Raw genomic sequence first — 17,018 nt, 5'->3', positions numbered from 1 at the left:
AGCCCTGCTCCCCACAGGAGCTGTGAGCTGTACGAGTCCACGCTCATGGTGGAAGGTGTGCTTGGTGAGAGTTCCTGCACCCTGCGGCTCCGCGGCCAAGGCTCCTACGATGAGAGATACGCGTCCCCCTGCCAGTTCTGAGGCTCCACCCTCCGCCCGCAAATAAACATGGCCCAGGACTAAGGAACAGGTCTGCTGGCCGGGACGCCCCCTGGAGGGCCTCTGAGCAGCTCCTGGGATGGAGGGACCCCCTACCAGGCCCTATGTCCTCAGCTGCTACAAGGGTAGGTCGTACCCCTGTGGAGCCCGCGGCAGTTAAGGATCAGTATTCAGGTCGAGCAGAGGCAAGCGCAGCACAGCAAGAACTGGCCCCTTGGGAAAAACCACGGCTGCTGAGACAAGGTGACACATTTACTATGTCCACTGCACTCCCCATCCCCAGGCAGTACACGGGCGACCTTCCTCTGTCCCAGCAAGAGGGGCCTCATACCTCCCCGGCTCCTGCATTGTTGGCTGAAGTGCCTTGATTTGCCCCCACCTCCAGTGCTCAATTTCCCAGGTGTCACTTCTGCAGTGTGGCCGCCAGAGCACTGGGTAGCACCTGGAGCCTGGGCTCCAGGGTACTCAGTTCCCAGGGTACTCGAAGACAGCGGCGGCTCCCATGCCGGTCCCGATGCACATGGACACCACCCCGTATGCCCTGTGGAAGCATAACATGTTGGTTGGGTGAAGGCACGAAGGGCAGAGGCCCAGCCACCATGCTCTTACTGGACCAGGCTGATCTGGGGGGACCCAGGCCTTCGTGGGCACAGAGGTGGCCAGACCCCAGGGCCTGCCTGCCTGGGCACACGCACAGGGTGGCAGATGCTAGCTGCACGCCAGGGTCCCCCGCACAGCTGGCTCTCGGGGAAAACAGGCATCACGCCCTGTCCCCTCAGCTGTGTGTGTGGGTGCAGGCATGTCCCCCTCCCTCTGACACCCCCACGGGAGTGGCCTCACCTCTTCCCGCGGCGCTTCAGCTCGTTGAGCAGCGTGATGACCTGTCGCGCCCCAGTGCAGCCCAGCGGGTGGCCCAAGGCCACGGCCCCTCCCAGAGGGTTCACCTTCTCAAGGGGTAGTTTCAGCTTCTCCACACAGTAGACGGCCTGGAAGAAGACGGAGCAGTAGCTGTAGCCCCCCTCCCCGGCGCACTGGCTCTAACTGGGCAGCCCAGGCAGTGTGGTGCAGCAAAGGCTCACCTGACTGGCAAAGGCCTCATTGATCTCGAAGATGTCCACGTCATCCACCATCAGCCCTGTAGGTAAAGTGGGGGAGACCTAAGCTGTCCCAGTGGCCCCTTTGCAGCCTGTCTCCCCGGGGCCCCACCCCATCCATGGCCTGGGGGCTGTCTGGTGTGTCTGTTCCAGAGGGGTCAGTGGCTCCCTGCTGTCGGGTCAGGAAGGGACGGGGTACGGGGTGCTCGCCTGCCCCACCCTCACTCTGCAGCACTCACAGGCCCCCACCCCCGCCTCTGGCAGCAGCACGCAAGGCAAGAGTTGGATCCAGATCCCTAGATCTGGGTGATCTAGGGTGTGAAGGAGCCACCTTACCTGCTTTTTGCAAAGCTACAGGGATGGCATAGGCAGGTCCAATGCCCATGATGTCAGGCGGGACCCCAACCACTGCATAGGACCTCAGGACACCCAGGATGGGAAGGCCCAACTCTTCTGCCTTGGACCTCCGGGCCAACAGGATAGCAGCTGCCCCGTCACTCACCTGGCTGGAGTTCCCTGGAGGGAAAGCATAGCGTTAAGGAGGCCCGAGGGCAAAGCTGAGGAGGTCCAGACCCTCCACCTGCACCTTGCCTGGTGGCTCCAGGCTCCCAGGGGAGGACACCCAGCATGGAAGCAGCCCCTAGCCCAGTCTCACCAGCCGTAGTCGAGCCCCCCTTCTTGAAGGCGGGCTTTAGTTTGGCCAGGCCCTCCAAGGTGGTGCTGGGGCGGATGCCCTCATCCTGGGCCACAGTGATGGTCCTCTCAGTGCCCGTGTCGTCATGGACTGTGGTGGTCACAGGCACGATCTCGGCTTGGAAACAGCCCTTGCTCTGGGCTCTGGCTGCCCTGCCAGCACCATGGACAGCCAGGCTCAGGCTCCCGTGGGGTTATCTTCCTTCCTGGGGTCCCCCCCTGAAGCCCCACGCCCTGCCCTTTGGGGAAGACATGCAAACTTAGGCTACTAAAGTTGGGAACATGCTCACCTTGGGGGAGCCCTACTACCTGCCTGCCCTGGGGGGTGGCAGGGAGCCCCCATGGCTTTCCAGGGCCTTCTTGGCCAGCACACTCAGATCATCAGATCCTGGCTGATCCCAGTCTCAAAGGGGAGGGAGAGGATTGAAAGTGAGGGTGCCCCTTGGAGCCCTTCACCCAAGAGGGACTAAGCCAAACTGAGGATGGAGCCCCAGGAAGATTTGGGCTGGGTTCTGCCAACTTTTCTGTTCGATCCCACCAGCTAGATTCCATCTGTTCCCCACGTTTCCACTTACTTAAAATGACAATATTAACTACTTGATGAATCTTAGAATTAAACAGTGTAAAAGTACAAGGCATTTTAGGGTGATCCTTGCAATCATATGCAAAATATCAGGGTCCAGGGGCATTCCCATGGAGAAGATCAAATGGGTACTTGGCCCCAAGCGGCTAAGAACCAGTGCCTCAGAGAAGCTCACCTGGCTGGATACCACACCTTCCCTTTGCTGTCCTCTCTCTGGGCAGCTGGGACTTGCCAAGTTTATCCCGCCCCTGCGCAGAAGCCTGAACCCCTGGGGTTCCTCTGATGTCACCACCAGCCCCTGCCTCAGGATACTCCCTCAAACTCAGGAGTGGTCCAGAAGCTGGGATGCCGGGGTCCCCAGCAGTGCTAGCCCCACACTCCAGAGGGACGGCTATTCAGAGAAACCTGTGGCTACAATGTCTAACCACCAAACAGCCAACTTGAGAAGAGCCCTGGTCCTCATTACACCCCCAATGAATAGATGGGAAAACTGAGGCCCAGCTAGGGAGAAGACGCTCAAGGTGAACAGACTGTAACAGGACATGGAGGTGCTAACTGTACAGTGGCCCTGGCTCCTGCCCACCTCGCCCTCCCAGGAGGTATGAGGCTTGGAAACCACTCACTGCCCAGCTATAGCCTTAGGACAGCCTCGAAACCTCACTCTGCTGCCTTTGAAGCATCCACCCCAAATAGCACTTACTTTTGCTGGGAAGCCAGTGCAAAGGTGTCCTGCTTCTCCCTTGAAATGCCAAACTGCTCAGCTACATTCTCTGAGGTTATCCTGGAACACAGACAGTGAACAGTGAGTGTGTGGCCTGGCAGCCTGGGGCCAGGGCCAGGCTGTAGAGCTGTGCTTAGAACTCTGGGCCCCCAGGGCTATAGGCAGGGGACAACAGGAAGGCCAGTCCCTGCCGGAGAGATAGCGGTGACGCAGGGCGGAGAGCAGGGGTACGGGCAGGGAGTCAGGGGCCCTGGGAAGCTTGTGCACCAGAGACCAGCGCAGATGAGGGTGTGTGTGGGGGGTGCTAAATGGCTACTCGGCCAGCTTCTCCTGTGCCTCAAAGAAAACTGCCTTACGGTGGGGAGATGGCTCCCAAATTCCCTCTGGGAAGGCCACCCCCAGGCTTTCTGCTCCCCGTAACTGGAGCCCACCCTCATTCCAGGAGCCCAGAGCCACAGCAAGGCCTCCCAGCCTGGGCTTCTGGCTTTACAGGCGCCCCTCGGAGAGGGTCAGTGGATGTGGAGGCAGCTGCACATCTCACACATCCAGTGGAGCCCGGACACCCGTCCACAGATCCTGGGGCTGGCCTGAAGCTCGGGGACACTGCTGCAGAGCTCAGGTGCTGTGCCCGGGCAGCGCGCCTCTGATGTTGCACAGACAGGACCCACGTTCCCTCATCAGCATGGCCACCCCCTTCATCAACCTCCTGGGCCTCCAGGGCTTTGGAGTGTAGCTGCCTCATGCCTAGTGTGACCGAGCCCCTCAGGGTGGGAGTGACAGGCTGCGCTGCCTTTGGAAACCCAGAGGCATAGAGAAGTTTGGGGGGCCTCAGGAAAGGGCAGCCAGGGGCAGCATTAAGTCCCATCCCCAGAGACCCTGCAGAACAGACCAGGCCCAAAGGCAGGAGGCCACACGATAATCCAAATTCCTGCACCCCTGCTCCGGGCCAGGCAGGGAGCTGACGGGGCCTGGGGGAAAGGAGCCACGGGTGGGCACTCACCCCATAGGAATCAGGCAGTCTCTGGCCTTCTCTTTCTCCACCAAGCGTGAAGTAATATTGCCAGGGTTCCCTCTGTCAGCCAGCGACATGGACTCCACCCTGAGGAGGAGGACGTCATTAGCAGGGCTCTCCAGGGACAGCTGTGCATCAGCCAAGTGCTGGGAAGCAGTCGGGGAACCCTGGGAAATCCAATGGGCTGTCTGGGAGCCCCAGGTGGGGGACTGGCCAGCAAGCAGAGCTGGCGGTGCAGGGCTTCAACAACCCCCACCCCTCGCCCAGGGCAGACTGCTGCACGGTCCACATTCCTGGGCAGGGCCACCCTTCCTCAACACAACTGCTCCTGCAGCCAGCGGGCAGGTCCTGGGAGAGCAGCCTAGTGCTGGCCACCGCCGTGGGGGAAACACAGCTAACAAGCCCTGGCCCTGGCCTCAGGGGCCACAAATTCAGAAGAGAGAAGAGACAAGTATTTTAAAAGCTGCACATCAAAGGGCAGGCTGACCTGCATGGACAAGGAGGTGCTGGTAGCAGAGGGAAAGCTGAGATCTCAGCTTAGTGTGGCCAGAAAGGGCCTGCAGGAGGTGGGGGAACATAAGGCCTCAAAGGATGATAAAACACATAACCTCAACTGAATGCTTTTCAGGTGCCCCGTGCTATTTTACAATCTTTTCAGGTACTAGAGTGCTCTGAACAGTGTCAGTCACAGGATGTATGCCCTAGAGTTAGCTGCTGTTATGACCCCATTTAATCTTCTCATCAACTTCAACAGAGCTGAGACAGTTATCCTCATTTCATAGATTAGGACACAGAAGCCCCGAGAAGCTGAGTAACTTGTCCATGGTCACTCAACCAGGATCCAAATTTAGGCAGTCTGGCCCCAGAGCCCACTCTGAAGTAGGATGCCCCAGGCTACCTGTCATCATCAAACTCTAGGGGGAACAGTCAGCATGTGATGTGGGGGACCGTCCTGACCCAGATTCTTAATACCCTAGTAACGTGGTCTTTAACTTGCCTGGGGATTCAGATATCCTCTAAGAAACTCATGAAGCCTCCAGCCTTCTCCTCAGGTTACCCACACCTCCCTTCTCCAGTAGGACAGAGGGACACGAGAGAAATCAGAGGGCAGCCTGAACTTTGCCTGGCCAAAGTCCCCACAGTGTGGTCTTTGGGTTTATTTACAAGTGCAGACACAGGGCAGCACAAGTGCCAATCAGCACAGCTCTGAGATGGCTTAGAAAGGCTCCGATCAAGAAATGCTATGAAAGGGGGGAGGGTATAGCTCAAGTGGTTGAGCGCATGCCTAACATACACGAGGTCCTGGGTTCAATCCCCAGTACCTCCTCTAAAAATAAATAAAACTAATGAAACTAATTACCTCCCCACTACACCAAAATAAAAGTTAAATACAATAATGGAAATAAATATTAAAAGTAATTTTTATATATTAATATTTTATATAAAATGTTTGTAAAATACGTATTATATAATTTATATATTTAATAAACTATATAATAAACACAAAATATAAATATATAAATTATATTATGAATATATTATATAAAATATATATTTGCATTATTTTAGTTAAATAATACAATAATAAAAATAAAATATTTAAAAAAAAAACGCCATGAAGAGAAACTCAAAGACCCCTGGGGCCACTGGCCTCCCTGAGCCTGCCACAGCCCTCACTCGGCCTGCCCTCCCAACACTGGTGCTCACGGGAGCCTGGGCCCTGTCACTCTCGCCATCCCTGGAGGAGCTGCCCAGTTCAACTTCTGTGGCTCCGTGTGCAGCAGCCAAAGGTGGAGTCACAGTTGACAGTAACCAAACCACCACAGACCTGACCGTGTCCCTCAGAACGCAGGAGACAGCTGGGAGTTTCCACCTCAGTCAGGGTAGGGGACAGACAGCCTGCTAAAATGAACAAGCTAGTTCTATAGGAGGCAGCTGTCCCTAGCTTTAGGGGGACCAAAGCTGCTGTCTCTCTCTCATCAGCAATCAGGAATCAGCAAGGGCCACAGGAGGAAACCCACGTGTTCTATTTTCTCAAAATGCTTGCCCACATTTCCAGCCAGACAGATTTCCAAGAAAGCAAGCCCATTTCCTCTCGGGCAGGTGCTGAGAGGTGTGGGCGGTTCCTGAGCAGTCACAGTTGGGGGCTGCTTATAAGCTGAACCACTCCCAGCCAGCTGCCAGAAAGGGCCAGGGGAGAATCCTGAAATCATGGGCTCTGAGAACTCAGCAGATGAAAATTAGTTTCACTGTTACAAATTGGGTTAATAAGCTCCAGCAGGAAGAAATTCTTACCCACAAGCCATGCCAATGTCATAAGACCCATTTCTGATGCCACCTGCAACAAAAGCATTTCATAAACATCACCAGAGTCCATCTGTCCTGGGAACAGGGGAGCCTCTTCCCCACCTGGTCTCTAAGTGGGACTCAGCCCCAGCTTCAGAGATGGAAGGCCCAGGAGTGTCCAGAAAAGGCTGGGGGACGCACTGAGGGGCTTTCATTAACTCTGCAGTTATGGTCCTTTGCGAAATCCTTACTGCTTGCCCAGCAGATGACTTTGCTGACCCAAACCCACAGAGCCAGGACCAAGGCCAGGCCGTAGCAGTGGGCGCCCCACCAGTCACAACTTACCAGCTATGCTGGCCACCGCCTGGAGTCCCGATGAACACTGTCTATTGACACTGGACAAAGGCACAGTCTCTGGGATGTCACTGAAACAGAAAGCAAGACCACAGAGTCAGCCCCTCTCCCTGGCCAGGCTCTCAGGGAAAGCAGGCTTGTGGCCAACATGACCGCCCTGTCAGGGGGTGGAAAGACCAGGGGAACAAACCCAGCCCTGCCCTGACTTCACACTGGGCAAACCCCGTCTCTACAGGTGCTGCTACCCAGGGCCCCACAAGCACACATCCTTCTACCCTGTGATTCTCCTCAACCAAGGCCAAGCACAGCCCAAAGGCAAGATGTCACCGAACATAAGTTCGTGTGCCTGCCACACACTGAGGCCAAACATTAACCGAAACCTCAGAGCTTGGAGCAGAGAAAGGCTTACTGCAGGGCCAAGCAAGGAGAACTTGTGCCTTGTGTGCAAAACACCCCGAACTCCCCAAAGGGTTTAGGCTGAGCATTCTTAAAGGCCAGATGAGGGAGGGCCTTCCAGGGCACGTGATCAGCTTGACTGATTCTGACAGATAGTGATCATTCCTAAGGCGCCAGACGGTCTGGGGGCTACATGCTCAGGATCACCAAGTAGTTAATTTCTTCCATTTGGTAGTGGGTTTTAGCATCTGAAAAACTCAGGAAATATGTATGAGATACAATTATCTGGGTCCTTTAGAGAGGAGCTACAGCAGAGGATATGGGGGAGAGGTCTGTTCTGGGAAGGCCCTTCTTGGTTTCAAAGAGAAGCCTGGTTGGGCAATAGCAATCCTTCTTTCTCTTCCTTTGAAGATTCAAAAATGAAAACTTTACATCTCTGTTTCCCCTTAAAGAGCAGAAAAGAGGGCCTGCTGCTGAGACAAGAGAACCAGAGCAAAAGGAATGTCTAAAGCATGAGGCCAGAAAGCATCCCCGCTCTTCAGCCTTACTAGTCACGTGGCCTTTATGTCCCCATTCTCTCTGGAAAGCCTGTTCCCAGATGAACAAAGAACCCCGACGGGCACCAGATGTTCCAACATCCCTTGTTCTGGTGGGTTCCCCGAGCATCTCACACTGGTTCCAGCCCTGGAAGCTGGTGGGGCCGCCCTGCTGACGTGTAACCTGCCCAGGCCAAGGGTACAAAGCCCTCAGAACCGTGGACTCAGGATCTCAGGGGTGAAAGTACTCTGGTGATTCTGGCGTACAGCCAGGGTTGGGAAGCCCTGGGCCAGTGCCCAGGCCAGGCTTTGCTGAGATCCTTTGCTGAGTGGATCGCCTCGTAGGCCCCTGCAGCCTGTTTAACCCTTCCCAGGTCCCCTAAGTCCCCACCCCTTCACTCAATCTGCCAAGTGTTCACTAAACATCTCAGTATGAGGCACCGAGGGACGCTGAGGGTGCCCTAGAGGACGCCTGACCACACACAGCGAGTGAAGCAACCAGCAGAAATGACAGCAACAGAGCAAGTTGGCAGAGCACATCACGAAGAGGCACGTGGCTAGCTACTGGAAAGGAAGGGGCCCTCATTTTAAACCTGGGCGCTCAGGGAAGTCAGGGCAAAACAGTGAAACTGTGTTTGGGCAGACAGAGGAGGTGGGGACAGCACGGCAAGGGGACAGAATGAGCAGCTTAAGGAAGACAGTGGCGGCCAGGCTGGCTGAAAGAGGAAGCAGCTGGTGGGAGTCTATGAACTCCAGGCTAAGCAGTATGAACCTCTCTGTGTCTAGAAGTTTTGTCAGTTTTCCTGTTCCTTAACTAGTTAATGTTACCATTATTTCTTCTCCATGCAGCTAGGCGTACACAGCTAAGTGGTTCTTAAATAATTTAAACCTCCTGCCCTGTCCTAGGTAAAGCCTCTCCTGGGCTACCCCTCATCCCAGACTTCTGCCCCATTCGCAAGTCTCTACTGATTGGCTGTGCTTTGGAGGTTCCAACTTGCTCAGCTAGCTTTTAAAAAGCTCAAAGTCACTCTTCAGTGTGCCTACCTGGTTATCTACCTGACAAGGGGACAGAGTTCACATGTACAAAAGCCAAAGCAAAAAGCTGACTTTGGCTAAAAAATTAGGCCACAGAGAGCTTCTGCTCCGGTCCCAAAGGCTGTTTGGTCCTGGCTCGGCGCCGGGGAACACACCCTCCCTTCAAAGTAGGGGAAAGGTAGCGTTCATGAAAGCAGGGTGTCGAGAATCCTGACTGCATCCAACCCTGATCATCTCCCACCCACAGCTGCGTTCCCTGAGGCCGAAGCCCACTCAAGAGTCAAAATGACCAACCCAGAGCTCGAACCAGAAAAGCTTACCTCAGAAACTGGGCGATTCGGGCCATAACTGCTCCGGCCCCAGGCTGAAGCACGTTTCCTGTGGACAAGAGACTTTTATTCAGTGCCAGGCACTGCCCTGGGCACTAATATACAGCTTTGATTATTAAACAGGGGACATTCCAGATCTTCCTTCAGAAACACTGGAATTTCAAGGTCTGGAATAGAGGAAGCCAGCTATACAGCAGTTTGTCCTAGTTCTAGACAATAGACTAGACCCAGTTCCCAAGGGGCCCAAGCTCCCTTGCCCATGCACCCTGCTTTTCCAATCCAGCACACACTGGAAAGGTCGTCTGCCTTTAAAGATAACATGAAAAGAAAAATGTAGTGTAAAGACTGAAGGCTAATGAAGTAGTCTTGGCAGTTAGGAAAGTGTCTCTGAAAATGCACACCTCCCCTTGAGTGTCCTCCACCAAGCCCTGCTGGCACTCCAGGGGTGGAACAGTGATTCCCGGCCTAGGGGTGGCACCTATGGGATGAGATGCTTGCATATAATGTTATGTTTCAAGGCCAGAGGAGCATGGGTGGGAGGAAAAGGGTCTAGAGGCCCTGGATTTAGGCACAAGCTCTGCTACAAATTCCCCACGCCTCAGTTTCTCCATCTGGAAGTGAGGGGCTGGACTAGATGGTTTCTGATGCTCCCTCTATTCTGTCAAGGCATGGATAAGACATCAAGATGGGTGGAGAGCCCTCGTCTCCTGTCTCCTACGGTGCTCTGAAACCCCTGTGCCAGATGCCTTGGCGTTGAAATGTCACTTGAGAGCCCTGCTTTCTATCACATTTACTATGCAGAATGTGCTTGGAGGGGGCGCAGAATGTGCAGGCAGGCAGGCAGGAGAGGGGGGTGGGGTCTATAGCCCTAAAGGGATGATTAAATTCAACTGCGTGAAGTCCGTCGGCATTCCGCTCAGTGAAAACACCTGGGAAGTGCCCAGATGGGGGCGGGATGAGAAGGCACGGAGGACCGAGCGCAGGGCCTGGGTAGTGTGCTCACCCACGCAGATATCCCCCAGCTGGTCCGGGCTCAGCTTGACGTCCCGGAGAACCGCGGTCATGACGGCCGAGAGAAGCTCGTCGGGGGTGGTGTCCTGCAGCGGGAAGCACGGCCGCGATGACCCCCGGCCGGCGGCGGTGCTCGGGGTTCCTGGGACTCCCGCTCCCCCAGACCCACCAGAGAGAGCAGTCACAGCTCGGGCGCGGAGCCAACACTGCTGCCGAGGAGAACCAAGCAGAGACGCCAGACCCCAGCCCGCCCCGGGCCGCTGTCTCACACCCGGCGCCCGGGCCCAGGAGCCTCACCTTGAAGCCGCCGCGGCCCGATCGGCCAATGGCCGTGCGGCGCCCGTGCACCACCACTACGTCCTCGGCCGGCGCCCGCGGAGCGCCGCTCCAACACGGCGCGGCCTGCGGCGCCGGCTCCGAGGCCGAAGCGGGCTGGCCTTTCAGGTGGCCGAGCACCACCTGGAGCCTCAGCATCGCGTAGCTAGCCCAGTGGACTCCCTCCCGGCCGGGAACTGAGCGCTGGAGCCAACAGACATCGCCCGCGCAGGCGCAGAACTGCACCTCTGACCCGAAGCTTAAGCCCCGCCCACGGCCGTGCAGGTCGGACAAGCTCTCCCCTCCAGAAGTCCCGCCCTCCTCCCGCCTCAGCCAGTCATAAAGTGAGTTTGCCTGAGGTCCGCAAACCCAACCCCCTAGAGCAGGACCCAAAAGGATCTTTCCAAAGCCTCTCCTATAGCAGCCAACGGCTGCCAGACGAGGTGAACTTTCCCGAAGCCCCGCCCAGAAATGCGGACCTTTCTACTTGCAACCCCGCCTACTGCCAAATTCGAGGCGTTTTGGTATCTTGAAACGTACTCTGCAGCTGCCAGGGGTCCCTTTCCCTACAACTAAACTATGCCGGCCGCCAAACAGGAGAGATGGCCAGGGCGCCCCCCTCCCACAGCTTCTTTCTTGGGAAGGAGTTCCGGAGGCTAATTCCTCTTCCCCCTTTCTAGCCTTCTCTTTTGTCTCCAAGCTGGGGGACCTAAATAATTCCGAGACGCCCCAGAGCCTACCCCGACGCTCTTGGGGTCTCCTGGGAAGACTGAGGGAATCTGGGACCCTGGGGCGGTGGGAGAACGGCTTGTACCAAGGTGCCGAGATGTGACAAGTTTCCTATCTGGAGAGAAAGCACCATACACATAAAAACAAAACAAAACAAAAAACAAAAACCAATTTTACAGTCATCTGGGATGATTTGATTACTCTCCCAACTAGGCTGGGGTCTCCACCAAGGCAGAGAGGGACACTGTATCCGGCGTGCCAACAACATATTTGACACTTAACAGGTGATCAGTAAAAATCCATTGAATGAATGAATGAACCAGAGCTCCCCAGGTCAGGACTGTGTCCCCAGTCCCCAATTCTAAAGAGCAAGGCCAGGTGCCTGCCTGACTTTCAGTGGCAATGTTTCCCTAGACGCCAAGAGAGTAATACTGGCTTTTTCACAGTCACCAAAGGCCTGGGCATCCTGTGACTCCCAACTCCGGAGAATGGGGTGACCCCTCACCTTTCAAGGGCAGGGCCGTGGCATGCCTCAGGCTCCGGAAGGCAATATGCCTTTTCCACCTCCGCCTCTGAGTGTACAGCCAGGGGCTTCCCTTAGCACTAGAGGCAGGACTGAATGTTCCCCAAACTGGGGAATGCCTCCCCAATGCCGATGCCTCCCTCCTTATTACCTCCCCACCATCCTCAAGGGCAGGACGGTGTGAACCCCTCGGATCCCCAATGGAAAGATCCCAAAGAGCAAAGCCCCTCTTTCCTATAATCTCCGGAGTTCATCCTCCCACTGCCGCCGCACCAGACCCTTAAAGACAGATCGGTGGAGCCTCCGTAGACTTCAAAAAGCAGGTCCTCGACCTCCACATCCCCAACCCGCCCCCTCGCTGCGGAGATCCCGAGAGCAGAGGTCAGTCGTCCCCCCTCCCGCCTCCGCACATCTGCTGGGGCTCCAGATTGTAGGACAGGGCGGTGCTTCTCGGAAAGAGAAACCCGAGGGGCGGGGCCGAGCGGGAGGGGTGGCCATAGGAGAAGGAGGAAGCACAGGCCCACGACCCGACTCGACCGCGCTCCGGCTCCAGCACCGCCCGCCATGTCTACTGGAAGCCCCGACTCAGAGTCTGCGCCCCTCGCCCCCTCTATGTCTTCCTTACCCCTGGCTGCGCTCAACGTGCGAGTGCGACGCCGCCTGTCGCTCTTCCTAAACGTGCGGACGCAGGTGGCGGCCGACTGGACCGTGCTGGCGGAGGAGATGGACTTCGAGTATTTGGAGATCCGGCGGCTGGAGACGCACGCCGACCCCACCGGCAGCCTGCTGGACGACTGGCAGGGACGTCCGGGCGCCTCGGTGGGCCGCCTGCTCGAGCTGCTCGCCAAGCTGGGCCGCGACGACGTGCTGGAGGAACTGCGCCCTAGCATCGGTGAGGACGCCCCCTTCCCGGCCCCATGCCCGAGGGAGAGGGATGAAGGAGCTGACCTTCACCGGCCTCAGCATCCATCTCTCCTTTCCTACCTGGGGGGCGGGGGATGGTAAGAGGGGATGCGGTGGAGAGGGGACACTGGAGGCAGCCTGTAGAGGGAGAACCGTGTAAGAGCAGTTCCCTCTTTTCAACACTCGGGATGGTAGGCACTGGAGAAAGGTGAAGGCCGGGTAAGGCAGAGAACCGAGAGAAAACAGCTTAGGCAAAGCAAAGACTTCCACGTTGGCACAGGAGTCAGAATCAGGGTCCTCTGTGAGGGGCTTGGGACTGCTTCAAGTAGAGCAACAGGGCAGGCAAAGGACTGAAAGCTGACAGTCTTGGAAATCTCAAGTCCCTGGGAAATGCATCCCTTCCTGACACTCGCTGACACATAATACACATGCACAGGCATGGGCATAGTGGCCCACAGACAGCCACTTTGCTTGGTTGGCTGGGGCCACTGCCTTCACTGCACATAACCACTAGGTCCCCTGAGCCCTTCTTACATGTCCAGGCCACATCAGGCGTGGAATCTAGAAGACGACGACCTCGGGTTCTATGCTCAGGAGCCCTAGGACAGTGGGAGGGGTGGCAGGGGGGTAAAGGGATAGAGACACAAACCTGATCTTGATGGCTTCCCACATGGCCAGAAAATCACTGACATCTCTTGAGGATGGCCAGAGCCAGGTGGGAGCTCACCCTTTCAGAGCTATTGAACTGTGGATGGTACCTGTGGGCTGGAGAACCCTGAACATGATCAGGGAGGTGGGACAGGGGCTGGACCAGACTGTGAGTGGAGGTGTGGAGTATCCCTGGAGAGCCTGCCACAACTTGCCTCTTCCCCACAGAGGAGGACTGCCAAAAGTATATTTTGAAGCAGCAGCAGGAAGCCTCTGAGAAGCCTTTACAGGTGGACTCTGTAGACAGCAGCATCCCTCGGACCCCAGAGCAGATGGGCATCACCACTCGTGATGACCCCACGGGTAAGGGCCCAGTATCGCCCCACTCCGGGCCATAGGACATTGTGGTGTTAAGAGCATGGATGTTGAAAGCAGGCGGGCTGTGGCACCTTGAGCAAGTCACTTAATCTCTCTGAGCTTAGGTTTCCTACGAAATGGGAAGAATAATAGTCCTAACTCTGGGTTGCCATAAGACTCATTAAGTTGTGTGTCTGTCTCATAGTCAACCTAGGGCTTGGCCTGGGAGCAGGCTCGGGGTGGGAGGGGCGCTCATCTTCCTCTCCTGGGAAGGGCACTTTCTCTGAGAAGTGTCATCTCAGGATTGCTATGGAGTCCAGGACCAGGGTTGCTTAGGCTCGGGCACCTGGCTGGGCTCCTCCCTAGCCTTCCTGTTGAGCTCTAACCATCAGCTTTGTGCTGTGCAACCAGGGCACATGCCTGAGCGTTTTGATGCCTTCATCTGCTACTGCCCCAGCGATATCCAGTTCGTGCAGGAAATGATCCAGCAGCTGGAACAGACAAACTATCGGCTGAAGTTGTGTGTGTCTGACCGTGACGTCCTGCCTGGCACTTGTGTCTGGTCCATCGCCAGTGAACTCATTGAGAAGAGGTTGGCTAGGTGGCCAGGGGGCAAGTGAGTGGGTGCGCAAATCCAGATGCTGGGGTTCCCCCCACTGGAGCCCATCTAGCCTGCACATAGTGGGCTCCTCCCAAGGCTGTCCCCGGTGGGTGTGCTTAACTAGATGGACACAGTGCCTACAGCCTGCCCACTCTCCCCTAGGTGCCGTCGGATGGTAGTGGTTGTCTCTGATGATTACCTGCAAAGTAAGGAATGTGACTTCCAGACTAAGTTTGCACTCAGCCTCTCTCCAGGTAAGCTCAGCCCTGCCCTTGCCATAGAGGGGTGGGCGGGGCCTCAATATGCCCGCCTTCAGTCACCAAGGGCCATGAATGCAGCACCTAGAAACTGCCCATCTGAGTGTGTGTGCACAAATGCCCTTGGTGTGGGCGAATGTTTGCCAGGGGTGCTTAGTTGGGGGAGGGCTGTTGTTAACCCTGGGCTGCGGACCAGCCCTACCCCACTGTCGGGTGAGAGCCTGGTGCCAGCTCTGCACCCCTTGGCTTACAGGTGCCCATCAGAAGCGACTGATCCCCATCAAGTACAAGTCAATGAAGAAAGAGTTCCCCAGCATCCTGCGCTTCATCACTGTCTGCGACTACACCAACCCCTGCACCAAGTCCTGGTTCTGGACTCGCCTTGCCAAGGCTCTGTCCCTTCCCTGAACAGCCCTGGGACCCTAGGTGTGTGTGCATCTATCTGCCTGTACGTGGACTTCTGCCCCTGCCTCCACCTGCAGTTGTAGGAGGAATCCGTGCTCCACTTGCCTCTCAATTCCCAGACATGCCAACTCCACAGACACATCTGCAGCCCCAGTACCTATCTGGGCATCACATCTCAGGTCCTGCACAGAACCAGTGGCTGCAAATGGCACGTCCCCTTGCTGGGTTATCAGCCAGGATGGTGAAAACCAGAGGCAGCTGGGACTAAGAGGAGGACCAGAAGAGCCAGCTCTGACTTGTCCACACATCTTAGGCCTCAGTTTCTCCATCTAAGAACTAAGTAGGGTGGGCAGAACAGGCAGGAGCTGTGTTAGAATCACTGTGGGAAATGGTGAAGTATTGTTCTGGGTCTCCTGGAGAGACAAATCTTGGCTGAGAGAGCTGGCTGCCTGGACCACTTGCTGCCCGCTGCTGGGACCACTGCACAAGGTGCCTACTGACACTTCTGGACCTTGCTACCCATCTCACATCCCACTTCCTCCTGCCCCAGGGGGCAAATGGGGAAGCAGGCTGGTCCACACAGGGAGGTTCCGCAATGGTTCCACCTCTCATCTGCTTCTTTGACTTCTCCCAGCTTCTGCCCATCTTCAGTGTGCTAAGTCCCCAAGAGACCAGCCTGAACATCTGGGGCTGCTTTTCTCTTCACCTATTGAGTGCCTGTAATCCTGCTCTCAGCTCCGCCTGGCATCAGATGGGATCTCGACTTCCGGCATTTCCATTAAGTTTGGGCTCTGGGTTACCATGGCGGTGTAAGCAGGAAGCCTTCCTTCCTCGGCCACCCATGGAGAGCTTTCTCACCAATCTTCTGTGCCTTAATTGCCTTAAAGTTGTTTGCTGGGACCAGTTTACAAACAGTGACCATGTAAGAGCCTCCTGCCCCAAAGCTTGTGGGCACGTGGACACATACAAGCTCACATGCGGAGACACACACGTACGTGCCCACGCACCCTCACACACACACACGCACACAGGCATCTTCATGCACACACTTCCCTGGGTACAGCTCCCAGGAACAGCCACGTGGGACAGTCCCACCATAAAGGGGGCCTGACCCTGGACAAAGATGGGACACTCGAATTCTTCTTCTCTTTTTTTCTTCCTCATTGAAACCAGACTCTGGAAAGGACCCAATATGCCAGCATTTATGCCTTCAGTGAAGCACAGAGTAAGAACAGAGCTTGCCTGAACTCACACAGCAAGTCAGCTGTGACACAGCTGTTTTTTTTCCCTCCCTGGAGGATCTGTATGTTAGTTTCCCTCAAGCTCTCCTTCAAGGAGAAAATGTCATGGTCTCAAGTCTCTGCCCCAGGACAGAACCCGGGACCCTAAATCTAACAGGAAATGTTCATCTTCTCTGCTCCACCTCCAGCAAGGGCTGGGGGAAGGGAGCTTCTCTCAGGATCTCCAGAGGATGATCTTGATAAAGCACTTAGCTACCAAGCACCTATCTACACTTTGATACTGGAGAGTATTTTAAAACAATTTCAAGAAAGTAGCTTTTACAACTGTTTTGTATTCATTGTGAGAATTTCAGAGAGCTGAGAAATGGCTATGTTTATAATTTCCCCTTCTGTATCCTGGGTTTATAATAAAGAGTTCTCTACTTTGGAGCAGCAGGTTTCGCTTGTGTCTGGAAGGAGTTTGGAAGCAGGAACCTGGGATAAGGCTCACCTAAGTAAGAGACACTGGCCCCTTGGGTAGGTTCCAGTGGTTCAGCAGGGACTTCCTGAAGGCTGGACCTCCTCCTCAGGCCACCAGCACTGCAGGCAGAACTAGAAATAGCCTCAGCTCCTGACACTGGGGACACCGTTGGCATCTGCCAAGCTTGGTCTTTGTGTACTGTGGCATCCTCCTGGGTCCTGGTCCAGCCAGTGGACAGGGGCTGCTCTTCTAGGCTCAAATGAGGGTCTGGAGAACCCCTATTCCAGCTCACAGATCTCTGGAGAACACAGTTGATATCAATAATGGTCATCCTTGGGTAAATTTGTGTTAATCCTATAAGGTACCACTC

The 17,018-nt window shown here is 55.7% G+C and overlaps 3 protein-coding genes across 12 annotated transcripts in view; 2 read left to right on the top strand and 1 right to left on the bottom strand.

Moving 5' to 3' along the window:
* Window positions 1–2,580, top strand: part of DLEC1 (DLEC1 cilia and flagella associated protein) — an 84,407-nt gene extending 81,827 nt beyond the window's left edge. For all 8 annotated transcript variants that reach the window (XM_032459206.1, XM_032459209.1, XM_032459208.1 and 5 more), the window contains one exon: window positions 18–2,580. In XM_032459206.1, coding sequence (XP_032315097.1) covers window positions 18–141 — 124 coding nt within the window. In that variant the 3' untranslated portion in view covers window positions 142–2,580. The remainder of the gene's footprint in view (window positions 1–17) is intronic.
* On the bottom strand, window positions 397–10,779 carry ACAA1 (acetyl-CoA acyltransferase 1). The gene is made up of 12 exons (XM_032459236.1): window positions 10,507–10,779; window positions 10,202–10,295; window positions 9,190–9,247; window positions 6,894–6,973; window positions 6,558–6,600; window positions 4,251–4,349; window positions 3,230–3,310; window positions 1,909–2,099; window positions 1,590–1,769; window positions 1,239–1,294; window positions 1,000–1,145; window positions 397–700 (listed from the first exon to the last, which is right to left on the bottom strand). The coding sequence occupies exons 1-12, from the start codon at window positions 10,681–10,683 to the stop codon at window positions 625–627; spliced, it is 1,281 nt and encodes a 426-aa protein (XP_032315127.1). The 5' UTR covers window positions 10,684–10,779; the 3' UTR covers window positions 397–624.
* Window positions 10,780–12,244: 1,465 nt separating this feature from the next.
* On the top strand, window positions 12,245–16,616 carry MYD88 (MYD88 innate immune signal transduction adaptor). Of its 3 annotated transcripts, none has more exons than XM_032459241.1 (5): window positions 12,245–12,668; window positions 13,556–13,690; window positions 14,096–14,285; window positions 14,497–14,539; window positions 14,796–14,961. In XM_032459241.1, the coding sequence occupies exons 1-5, from the start codon at window positions 12,341–12,343 to the stop codon at window positions 14,814–14,816; spliced, it is 717 nt and encodes a 238-aa protein (XP_032315132.1). In that variant the 5' UTR covers window positions 12,245–12,340; the 3' UTR covers window positions 14,817–14,961. The 3 variants fall into 3 exon arrangements, with proteins under 3 accessions (XP_032315132.1, XP_032315130.1, XP_032315131.1); XM_032459239.1 differs by having other exon boundaries at window positions 12,250–12,668; window positions 14,096–14,300; window positions 14,448–14,539; window positions 14,796–16,616; XM_032459240.1 differs by having other exon boundaries at window positions 12,252–12,668; window positions 14,096–14,276; window positions 14,448–14,539; window positions 14,796–16,616.
* The last annotated feature ends 402 nt before the right edge of the window (window positions 16,617–17,018 follow it).

The sequence above is a fragment of the Camelus ferus genome, chromosome 17 (assembly GCF_009834535.1).
Source record: "Camelus ferus isolate YT-003-E chromosome 17, BCGSAC_Cfer_1.0, whole genome shotgun sequence".
Classification (NCBI taxonomy): Eukaryota; Metazoa; Chordata; class Mammalia; order Artiodactyla; family Camelidae; genus Camelus; species Camelus ferus.
Note: the sequence above shows the minus strand (reverse complement) of the source record. Positions and strands in the feature narration are given on the sequence as shown.